The sequence below is a fragment of the Ascaphus truei genome, chromosome 3, assembly GCF_040206685.1.
Source record: "Ascaphus truei isolate aAscTru1 chromosome 3, aAscTru1.hap1, whole genome shotgun sequence".
Lineage (NCBI taxonomy): Eukaryota > Metazoa > Chordata > Amphibia > Anura > Ascaphidae > Ascaphus > Ascaphus truei.
This window is the reverse complement of record NC_134485.1, coordinates 328,274,973-328,287,369: the sequence shown is the minus strand read 5'-3', so window position 1 is coordinate 328,287,369 and position 12,397 is coordinate 328,274,973. Positions and strand designations below refer to the sequence as shown.

At 47.5% G+C, this 12,397-nt stretch overlaps 1 protein-coding gene across 3 annotated transcripts in view; it reads left to right on the top strand.

Moving 5' to 3' along the window:
- BAZ2A (bromodomain adjacent to zinc finger domain 2A) overlaps positions 1 to 5,533 on the top strand; it is a 73,619-nt gene extending 68,086 nt beyond the window's left edge. For all 3 annotated transcript variants that reach the window (XM_075591416.1, XM_075591417.1, XM_075591415.1), the window contains exon 29: positions 344 to 5,533. In XM_075591416.1, coding sequence (XP_075447531.1) covers positions 344 to 512 — 169 coding nt within the window. In that variant the 3' untranslated portion in view covers positions 513 to 5,533. The remainder of the gene's footprint in view (positions 1 to 343) is intronic.
- Positions 5,534 to 12,397: the final 6,864 nt, after the last annotated feature.

The following is a 12,397-nucleotide window of genomic DNA, read 5'->3' as shown; positions in this document are numbered from 1 at the left end:
GTTTAAGAAACAATATGTGAATTTAGCATAAAACATGTTGCAGCATGATACTCTTCAGGACCTGTGTATATACATCTACTGTCTATTATAACATACTTTACTTGGAGCATTTTGCAGCCATATAGAAATTGCTGTTTATTTTAAAGGTGTTGTGTGTATGAATAAGGTTATGTTGGAAATGCAACAGGAACGTTGGAGCTCTTACATGTTGTCATACACCCCTATAAAGGCGCAGATTGCAATGGAAGAGCGGGCCCAGCCACAGTAAGACTAGCTAGTGCTAAATGATTAAGGACACAATCTCTGCCTCAAACCAATCCTGCCTGTTCTTTGTCCTCCCCAGGTACTCCAGCTACGAGGAATTTGCAGAGGATGCCGAGCTTGTGTTCCGCAACTGTCAGCTGTTCAACGAGGATGAGTCTGTAGTGGGGAAGGCCGGCCTGGCCCTGAAGAAGTTCTACGAAAGCCGGTGGGAGGAGTTCTGCCAGGGCCGCAACCAGGATGCGTTGTGAAACAGGTTGGGGAGTCCGTTGACCCCTAACCCCACAACCTTGCGTGTCTCTGCAACACTGAAAAACGGGTTCAGCTCTCTTGTTGCCAGTGCAACGTTCATGTTGTTGCATCCTGTGCTGGGGGGCAGTTATGGCAACTAAGGGGTTTAATAGATCATTATAAAGGACCCCCTCCTCCTGACCCCTTTTTACCCAATGGGTCTGGATCTCTTTCCTTTCACCGTCGCCTCCATCCTTCTGATGAGCTATAGCTGTGACCTAACCCTAAAGTTTTGTCCCTCCAAGCTGGGGATGAAAGGGGAAAGGCAGTAAGCAACAAACACACTCTTCTGCTCCACTCTGGAACACATTTACATGCATTCTTCCATGCACATGCATCATTCCTTGCCTACGTTTCTAGATAAAAGTACAACATACCGTACTTATATGCACAACAAACACGCCTACCATAAACTGGTACACATGCTATCTTGCTTCACGTGTACTAAATTACATTGAACACCATAGAAATACATAGATGTACTGTATGTGCATTCAGCCCATACTTGTGTGTTGGGAACATAATGTAACGTACATAATGCAGATACTTACATGTTCACATAATGACTACAGTACATATCCAAAATATGGGCATGTACTACATGCAATACTTTGATAATGTGTTTGTCATATAACATTCATGTGGACTCTCTTATACATGTACACACCACACACACGTCACTCTCTCTTCTTGCCTGTTGTCCTTATTTAGATCGGCAGACTGGTTAGCGGGATATATTTAATAGCAATAGCAAATAGTGAATGTGTTTTTTTTAAGGAACATAGATGGAGCGTCTCCTCCGTAGCATCTGTTCAAACCCATAAATATGGCCAGTAAGGTGGGCGTCGGCCCTGGAAGGGTTAACTATATTCCCACGTGCCCTGGGCTGGACTTGCTCCCCAAGCCTCCTCCCTTTAACGTGCTGCTTCCACTGGTTATCACTGTTGTATGACCCGTTAGGTTACCCCCTTCTTTCTCTGGCACTACCTCCTCCCATCCCCTTTCCCTTGGCTTCCCCCTTCATTTGTAACCCTCCTTTTTGCCCGAGAGGTGCCAGCAAACGCATTGTGTTGCAGTGCCTCTTGCAATGAAGGGGTTAAACGCTGCACCCATTAACTTTTTTATAGGCCTTTTAGCACTACAGGGTTCCCAGAGGATAATCGCTGCCCATTTTGCTCCCTTAACTCTTCGCTGAGTGGCATGGAAGCGACATGGCATTCTCTATTGTATGTAAATTGTATATTTATTTAACGTTCTCTAGGCTACATAGGCCATTTGCTTCCGGTTTTTAATATCCTGTCCTCACTGGGGTGTTTTTTTTTTTAATTTTATTTTTTGAGGAGAGTATGTATTTTTCACTATCTTCTGAGGAGCAACCTCCTAGAATCTTAACTTCCGCCCCTTCTTACATGAGCTGAGGTGGTCTGTTTCTTCCTCTCCTGCATTGTGTACTCCAGCGATCACGGGATTCACACACAACTGGACCGAGTTGTTCCACCAATAAAGCCACTTTTTCTCCCATCATGTGGATGTTAAGATCTTGCAAATGATTGAACTCTTAACTAGGAGTCTTAGAGCAGGGGCGGGCAACTCCCAGTCCTCATGGGCTGCCAACTGGTCAGGTTTTTAGGATATTTCTGCCTCAGTTGAAGACTGAGCCACTGATTGAGCCAGCTGTGCTGAAGAAGGGATATCCTGAAAACCTGACCTGTTTCTTGCCCTTAGGGACTGGAGTTACCCGCTCCTGTCTTAGAGGCTATAATTTGCCCACATCTCCCCCTCTCCACGCTCTGCCTTGCTTGAGTTGAGCTTTTACTGGCACTTTTAATATTACAGGTTGCTAGGAGTGATGTTAGGAGGCAAAAAGTGTGAGGGGTTGGGGGGGGGGGGGTGTATTTCTCCATGTTCTATTTAACAAATGTGGTGGAACATCCTGCCCTGTTTTTGTAGTTGGGGAGAATTTACAAACCCCTCCGTGCCCAAAATGTGAGAAGAAAAGGCATATTGTTCTTGGCTCTTTGGGTATTTTGCAGGCTCAACCCCCATTTTTAGGTCTCTGGAAGCAAAGAGGGTAATGTCAGCTGTGCTGTATTCTTCACTGTACTGGGGAAGCCTCTTATCCACTTTCATGAAATTGTTTTCTAGCCTTACCTTTCTGTTTTCCTTATTAAAGCAGCCGTGCCCACACCTTGCCTCACCTCTCCCTCTCAGTTCTGCCTGCGGTTTTTAGTTTTTTTTTTCTGTTAAAGTAACACAGGTTGTGGGCTGCAACTGTAAATCTTATCAGCTCCAACGCTAAAGGGGCCGCAGTCTGATGTAACTGTAAATGCAATATGGCCCTGCGGCGCGTAACCCGGCGTGGAATGAGTGCCCTGTTGTCCATTGCAGACTATATGTGGAAATGTAAAGATCTAGTCCTAAAAAGGATAACCCTCCTGTCAGTGTCCGCCAGTTATTCCTTACACATACCATAGAGCACTGTAATGCTTTCAGAATCAAATCTTCTACCAGTTTGTAACAAATGGAGCAGAGATTGTGTTAACATGTTTGGTTAGTGGTTTTTACAGCTTGATTTACTCAAATCCTTCCTCTTGATGTAACTGTCACTTGGGTCAAAACAATAGTAATTGCATGGGGAGGACACAGGGAAAAGGTGAGACGACGTGGTGTCATTACTTAATGCAATGTTTGATGTGCAGTTATACACCTCCAATAATGGGAGTGCTGCATTGTAAAGCAATAAAGAGTCAAGATGCTCCATCCACTCTTTCTACAAACGGATCAATCACTGCTGTAAGGAAGAACCCGCCCGTTTGTTATTTATGTGGATTCAAGAGCAGCAGGGATGGACCCTGTGCAAAAATAAAGAAGCCACCATAAGCAGGTCTGCCTTCCCTTCTGCACTTCTGAGGCCTAAGCCTTTACCTGTTAGAGGAAGGGAGTAGAATTTGAGCACATTCTGCTCATTCCAAATTGGAGATTTAGTGGAAACATGACATTGCCACCCTTATCTGGGGCAGAACTGGGTGGAGTCTGAGTTGGTATGGGACACGCATGTTGGCACAGCTGCAGAAAACTATTTTTATATCCAGTAACCTCAGATTATTTTTTGTTTGTTTTTTTTTTTTTAAGCTTTGAATTGACTTTATAATATGCATAAATATTTATATTTTATCTAAATGACAGCGCTGTAACAAGGTTTTCTGTTTGTGTTGTTGGAACCCTTGTTATGGGATGTTCATGTTTTTACAATATAAGTGATGTCACTTTCAGTCTCTTCTCTGGGATTTGTTTTATTTTTTTTAATTTGTATTCCTAATTTAATGTCGGTATGATGGACAGAGATTCAACTGCTTAAATGTTAGATCTAGCATTTTTATATAGGATATACACATCTGACGTGTGGGCCACAGAGGGGTGGGTGGGAGTTCTGTGTGAAACTTCAGGGTGTATTTAATGTCAAACTTTTTGCTTTTTCTGATATTTGTAAAGTAGAAATGATGATAAAAGCAGGGCCTTATTCGTAAAGCTCAGATGGTAGCTATACGATGTGTGCAGAGGTATGCAAATGGAGACTGTTTTAGGGTGAAATTATATCCTGGCTTTATTGAGCCGGTTCATTTATCCAGGCAATACATACAAAAACAAATGACAAACCCCCTATCCCTTTTGTAATGGCTAACTTCTTTCCCAGACCGTATCTGCAGGACTGGAGGGATGCTCCCATTACCAGCCTATCATCCCAAAGTCTCAGGAAGTACCTTAAGCAGGTGGCCCTCCATCTCAGTCTCTGGCAGGTTCCTGGGTCCTCTGTGTCCAGGAAATATAGGTCTCGGGGTGTCAGGATGTCTTGATCTCAGCACAGCCTTTGCGCTCAAGACAGTGTCTGTGTGCAGGCTTCTCGGCTCTCCTTCTGTCAGCCCAAATGTGAGCTAAGGGAGCTCTCCTGTCTCACATGAGGCTTTTAACAGAGCTCTCATTGGTCCAGGTGGAGACTAGTTCATTGAGTGGCTGCAATCGACTATCTCTCTGGATTCTCAGAGCTCTGAGGCGGCTTTATTTAAACAGGGATAAGTCCCTGTTCCAGTGGCGACCTGCACTGCGACCGGCTGCTTGAGAGTTTCATGAATAAGGTCCATGGTAAGAGTAGACCACATGGTGGTGCCAGTATCTTCCTACTGCCAAAGTTGCTTAAGAACTCCATTATTTTCCATCGTTGTCAATGAAACCAAACTGGCTGGGTAAATGTGTAAGATTTGTTTTTGTTTGTTTTTTTTCCTCTCCCAAGCAATTTATTTTTCATTTTGTGGGATTCTTCAACAAAGGGGCACTGTGCATTTCAGTACAGTGTGTTACATGCTCCTTTTGGACATAATGAGGGTTAATTTAAAAATGGGTGTATTAATTTAAGTTCAAGACTCGTCACTTCCATAGAAGGTATCCTTTTAAACCAGAATACCATTTATATTAACTTTTTATTTTTTTTGCTGCAGAGGGGTAATCGCTTTTTCTGCAAGCCCATCCTCAAAAAAAACAGGACAGGAAAAACACAGGTTAAAGTCTTTGCTACACTGAACGAGAGTCTGTGGGGGGGAATTTCAATATTGCTGTGCTAAGCAACTCTCATTTGCAAGATGGAGTTATAAATTGGTAACTCCGGACCACTTTTTTAGCTCTGTTTTGCAGCACAAAGTGGCTTTGCACTACAGTCTTTAAATAACCCCATGACCTCTCTCACTCTCCTATATTATTATTTTGTTTTATATATGTAACCAAACTGTTAGTGACTTTTTTGATAAATGTACAGTTTTTCTGTGAATTTAAATTTATTTCTTTCTATATTTTTAGGACCAATCTCTCGTTTTTAAGAAATGAAAACAAAAAAAAAAAAAAAACTATTTAGAGATTCACGTTGTTGCACATGTGCTGTAGTGTGCCCTTTAGCCGCTGAAATATAATAAAAAGAAAATGAAAAATGAAATGTGAGCTGTATATATTTTTTTTGTTTGTTTTTTTTTTTTTTCCTGCACCTTTTTCTTGTTACACAACACTGCGAACCTTTCGTCACAGGGCACTGCCATACACTACAGGAAGAGGGGGGGTTACTGCTCAGCTAAACATAAATTACGTACTAGAGGGGTGCTGTCTGGGTAGGAGAAAACTGAATTTACGAGAGAAAGATAACCCTTAGATGCACTCCACCTCTACTAATATACAAAATAATAAAAGTTTATTAATTCAACAAAGATCTAAAAAACATAAAGTTAAAACCTAATTCGGCGTTGGTGTGCTTTGAAAATTCTTTTCCAGATCCTTGGAACTTATCAACTTCTATATCACTATATTAGTCTTTGCTAGTGTAGGGCAGGCCTGCACAACATGCGGCCCGCTGTGCGGCCCGCGATGACTCCGGCCGGGCGCCAGTTAATTAATTAAATGTAAAAAAAAAAGTTTAAAAAAATGGCGGCGATTCCCTGCGGTCCCGGCGCGCATGCACAGGGCCCGCTCCCCCTGCTCTCAACGTGGGACAGAGGGGGAAGTAACAGCCAGCCTCTGTGGCTGCTCTCCCCCCCCCCCCTGCTCCCAATGTGGGACGGAGGGGGAAGTAACAGCCAGCTCCTCTGTGGCCGCTCCCCCCCCTGCTCCCAGTGTGGCACGGAGGGGGAAGTAACAGCTAGCTCCTCTGTGGCTGCTCCCCACCCCCCTGCTCCCAACGTGGGACAGAGGGGGAAGTAACAGCCAGCTCCTCTGTGGCCGCTCCCCCCCCCTGCTCCCAGTGTGGGACGGAGGGGGAAGTAACAGCTAGCCCTCCGCAGCCAGCTTCCCGCGTCCCCCCGAGCTCACCTCCCCTGCCCCCCCCCCCATCCACGAGCTCACCTCCCGCGCCCCCAAGCCCACCTCCCGTCCCGGGCAGCTGTCGCAGGGATATAGGGGGCAGGAGGGGAAAGCGTCCAGCGGCAAGCCGCACCCACCCGGTCACTGTTAGTCACTGTCACCCATCCAGTCACTGTTAGTCACTGTCACCCACCCAGTCACTGTCACTGTTAGTCACTGTCACCCACCCAGTCACTTTCACCCTGTCACTCTCTCCCACCCAGTCACTGTCTCCCACCCACCCACTGTCTCCCAAGTCACTGTCTCCCACCCAGTCACTGTCATCCACCCAGTCACTGTCACTCTCCCACCCAGTCACTGTCACTCTCCCACCCAGTCACTGTCATTCACCCACCCAGGCACGCAGGCAGTCACGTCTTTTGTTGAAAATATAAAAAATAAACAGGTTGCATTGTAATGTTTTTTTTTTTTTCTGTATCACAATAAGAAAACAGTTAAGTAAAAGTTGCGCGCTAAAAGATATTTTTTCGTTGTAGGTGCGCTATTTGTTTGGGGGGGAGGCCTGTTCCTTTCATTTGTCCCGGGCCCCATGATTTCTGTTGGCGGCCCTGTGGGTGATGTGAGGTGCAGGGGGGAGAGGGTAATGGGTGATGTGAGGTGCAAGGGGGGAGAGTGATGTGAGGTGCAAGGGGGGAGAGCGATGTGAGGTGCAAGGGGGGGAGAGCGATGTGAGGTGCAAGGGGGGAGAGCGATGTGAGGTGCAAGGGGGGAGAGCGATGTGAGATGCAAGGGGGGAGAGCGATGTGAGGTGCAGGGGGGGTGGGATGTGTGTGGTGTGCAGCGGGGTATTGGGTGTGAGGGGGAGAGATGGGGTATGAGAGATTGGGGAGTATCGCAAAGGTTGATAGTGATGGGTGCTGGGGGAGATATGAGGATGATGAGGTGCTGGAGGAGTGATGATGATAATGATTTTATCCGTGCGGCCCAATTTTTTTTTCCTTGGAGCTTTTCGGCCCTTCTCACTTTACGAGTTGTGCAGGCCTGCTGTAGGGCATATTAAAGCCCTGTGTACTGTATGAGAATTGGTATGTTCAACAAGTAAGCAACAACTTATTAAGTAGCCAGTGAACCGACACCTATCTTCTATAGATGTCTATCTTTGTAGTCTGTGCCCTTATATGCAGTCAGAGGTGATGATAACCTTCCTTGTATATAACAGACTAAATCCTAGTCATATGCTGCAAACAATGCTCCTGTTGGAGCCAGCATTGGATCTGAGTGATAATACACTGCTTGTATTATACTCCCTAATTGCTAGGTACTGTATATACCCAAGAGACACTTACCACAGATCTGTTGATTTCTGATGCTTAGAAAATGGATATGCGTTAATCACCTATATATGAGGAACAATACTCGATGTCATGTTATAGCGAGGATAATACACTTTCAAGATCATCATAAATAGACGAGCAAAGTTTATATATATATATATATATATATATATATATATATATATATATTTATATTATAATATAGTGCTCGACAAACCTATACATTTGCACGCCCCGGCGAGTGGATTTAACATCGTGGCGAGCTCCTATTGGCCCAAGCAGCACATGTGTGGTACTAGGTGGCGAGTAGATTTTTTTTTTTTTGTTCGGCGAGTAGATTTTTTGGTGATTTGTCGACCACTGTATATATACAGTGTTCGACAAATCACCCAAAAATCTACTCGCCACCTAGTCCTGCCCCCAACCCTGCCCCTAGTCCTGTCCCCAACCCTGCTTTAAAATAAAATACATTTAATAAATTCCTAGTCAGAACAACATTTGTTTTTGACATAAATGTATTTATTGTATTACATTATACTACAATTCGTGTGTGTGTGTGTGTGTGTGTGTGTGTGTGTGTGTGTGTGTGTGTGTCGGATCTAGAAATAAAAGCCAGGTGTAAATGACGACTAGTTTCCTGAACCCCTTAACCAGTGTCTGGACGTCCCCGCTTCACAATATCTAAAGCAGCAATCCCGCCTGGGATCTTACCTGATCAACAGTCCCTCAATGTCCAGGTACCCCCATTCTCGCAATGTTATATATTGGAGGGGAGGTGTTCCCTACCTGTCTTCTGGGTTAGGGGGGGTTCCGATGTCTTCCGTGTGAAGCTTGAGTCAGATCTGGAAGAAAGCAGTATAGGTTATTTCGGTGTAGTATAGGGCAGTTAAGATATATAGGGTAAATAAGAGATCCAGAGTGTGGGTGACAGAGAGAGAGAGGAGGGAGAGAGAGAGAGAGAGTGGGAGAGAGAGAGAGAGAGAGTGGGGGAGAGAGGGTGTGGGGGAGGGAGAGAGTGGGTGTGGGGGAGAGAGAGTGTGTGGGGGAGAGAGAGAGTGGGTGTGGGGGAGAGAGTGTGGGTGTGGGGAGAGAGTGGGTGTGGGGGAGAGAGAGAGTGGGTGTGGGGGAGAGAGAGAGTGGGTGTGGGGGAGAGAGAGTGGGTGTGGGGGAGAGAGTGGGTGTGGGGGAGAGAGAGTGGGTGTGGGGGAGAGAGAGTGGGTGTGGGGGAGAGAGAGTGGGTGTGGGGAGAGAGAGTGTGGGGGAGGGAGAGAGAGAGAGAGTGTGGGGGAGGGAGAGAGAGAGAGTGTGAGGGAGGGAAAGAGAGAGAGAGTGTGCAGGGGGGGAAAAGAGAGTATGGGGGGGGAGAGAGAGTGGGAGACACAGAGGGGGGGAGAAACGGTGGGTGACACACAGAGGGTGGGTGATACACAGAGAGAGAGGGTGGGCGACTGGCTGGCTTGCTTGGTGACTGGCTGGGTAGGTGACTGACTGGCTGTGTGGGTGGCTGGCTGGCTGGGTGACTGACTGGGTGGCTGGCTGGGTGGGTGACTGACTGGGGGGGGGTGACTGACTGGGGGGGGTGACTGACTGGGGGGGTGACGGGGGGGTGAGTGACTGGGGGGGGTACCTCTGGTGTCACACACATACTCCCATACACACATACACATACACACATACACACACACTCCCATATATATACACACGGGGGGGGGGGGGGAGAAAGGCCGCGACCACCATCTCCCGCGCCCATCTCCCGTGCCCATCTCCCGCTCGTAGAGGGGGGGGCAGGCCGACATCCCCCCCCCCATACCTCACGCGGGCGTAGTGGAAGCTTTGGGGAGGTGGGTGGGTGGGAGTCACGTGGCGAGGTGTCCCCCAGTGGGCGCACCAGGGGACAGTCAGCCCCGCCGTGGCCGCCACTACCCTGCTCCCCTCGCCGGCATGTCCCGCAGTGCGCGGGCAAACAGGAGGGGAAGGGGACAGGAGGAGGGGAAGGGGACAGGAGGAGGGGAAGGGGACAGGAGGAGGGGAAGGGGACGGGGAGGGGAAGGGGACAGGAGGAGGGGAAGGGGGCAGGAGGAGGGAGGGGAAGGGGACAGGAGGAGGGGAGGGGAAGGGGACAGGAGGAGGGGAAGGGGACAGGGGGGGAAGGGGACGGGAGGGGGGGGAAGGGGGACAGGAGGAGGGGAAGGGGACGGGAAGGGGAGGGGAAGGGGACGGGGGGAGGAGGGGAAGGGGGACGGGGGGAGGAGGGGAAGGGGACGGGAGAAGGGGACGGGAGAAGGGGGACGGGAGGGGAGAGCTAACGCAAAGGCGCGTACTGGCGGGAGAGGGCACGAGCAGAGGGTCGCAGTGGTGAGTAGGGAGCCATGTGGGGACCAGGGGGATCGCACGGGTTTGCTTGCAGGGAAGGAGCAGAGGGGCCGCAGCATGGAGAGATTGGAGAGTACTTATCCTCAAACATATCTCCGGCCAGAAAGAATGGCCGCTGGTTGGGGGCGGGCTCATATAGAGCCTGGCCGCGCGCCCACAAAGCCTGGGAGCGCGAGCCAATCAGCTGTCAGGTAGGGGGAGTTTTTTTTTTTTTTCAGCGCGAGCAGGGAAATTTAAAAAAACAAACACGTGTTCTGCTTGGGCCAATATTTACTCACCCGGAGGTTAAATCCACACGCCCCGGGCGTGTAAATGTATAGGTTGTCAAACACTGTATATATATATATATATATATATATAATGAATATACAGGAATATTTACAGTTGCTTTATATATATATATATATAAAATCTATATCTGTGTCCTGACACAAATCATTACTCTCTCTTTTTAAATTGTTTTCATTCTGGCAATATGTTTGTTTACTATTTTTAAGGGATGTCTCCATCCATCATCAGCAGGAATAGGATGTGTAACTTCACTAAGGTTACAGTGGTTGGAGGTTAGATGCAACATTGGGTTTCTATAGAGCAATGTTTCCTTGGCCTTTATGCTATTGGATGATAGTTGGGAGGCGCGGCTTAGTAGAATACTCACGGATTACGGCGATATTAAACAGGTATACCGAGTGGGAATACGGACAGTGTCTCTTGGGTATATACAGTACCTAGCAATTAGGGAGTATAATACAAGCAGTGTATTATTACTCAGATCCAATGCTGGCTCCAACAATAGCATTGTTTGCAGCATATGACTAGGATTTAGGGGCCTATGCAGAGAGCAGCGAGAACCGCAATCTTGCCAGGTTTTGGCGAAATATGGCTATAGCAAATTAGTTAATGGCGAGAAACTGCCGAGATGAGTAAAATCCGCCAGTTTTTTATTTTTTGTTTAAAAAACTCGCCGCGCGGGTGGCGAGAAGCAATATCTCGCCAGTTTTTAAAACCCGCCCTATGCAGGTAGCCCCGATCAGCATCTCGCTGCTGTTCGCGTCAATAATTTGGAGAGATGTTCTCCAAATCGCCCCGCCAAAAAAAGTTGGCAAGAAGCTGGAGCTGAGGGGCGATAGGGGCCATAAAAAAAAAAATCAGCCCTTTTCCTGGCTGGGATTGATGCTGGGGGGCTCCAGAGCTGATACCCATTAATACCAGCACCGGAGCCCCCCGGCATGCATCCAAGGCAGGAAAAATGCATGTACAGCCCACTTCATTACCTTAGCGGCTAACCGTTAAGGCAATGAAGGGGTTAACCCACCGTGCCAGCTTTATTGTGGGTAGCGGGTGTGGGTGAAGGGGGTATTTGGCCCTTGGTGTGAGTTTAGGGCTTGCGGGGGGGTTGCGGGTGCACTTAACCCCTTCACGACCGTAGCAGTTAATACCGCTACGGTCATGAAGGGGTTAACCCCTCCCGCTACCCCCCTGCAAGCCCTAAACAACCACCGTTGGGGCTAATACCCCCTTCACCCACACCCGCTACCCACAATGAAGAATAATTACACACAGCAGCCCCACACTAAATAAATAAAACTAAATGAATATAAATATATATATATATATATATATATATATATAAACAACAACCCCTATAACCCCTAACATACACATATATGCACATCAATGATACTATAGGCCGGCGGGGGGCCTCGGGTGTTACCCGAAGGCCTGCAGTACCAATTATGTGCCCCCCCCCCAAAATTAATGAATAAACACATACATACTTTTAAAGAAATAACCCCCCCCCCCCCCCCCCCCCCCTAACACATACAGTATAGTTATGGCCACAATTACTATTATCCACAAAGGGATAATAGTGAATGTGCCCATTTTAAATACATAAACAGCAATAAATACATGAAATACATACAGCACTTACCCATTACCACGATGAAGGCCATCCTCATCTTCATCCTGCCCATGCCCCCTCCACTGCTGCAAAACAGACAGAAGAATGAAAACATCCAATGTAATGTCCCCTAACCCCTTAATCACATAGCGGTTATTAACCGCTACAGTCATTAAGGGGTTAAACCACCCTCACCCACCACTCGGGACGCCTACATACCCTCCCACAGTAACCCCCCACCCCGTGAGGCCTAACCACCCTCACCCAGTACCCACAAGGGAGGCCTACCCACATACCGTTGGGGAACACCCCCCCCCCCAACACCTACAGTACAATAATGTGCAAAATAACTATTATCCAGATAGGGATAATAGATTATTTGCCCATTATTAAAAACATT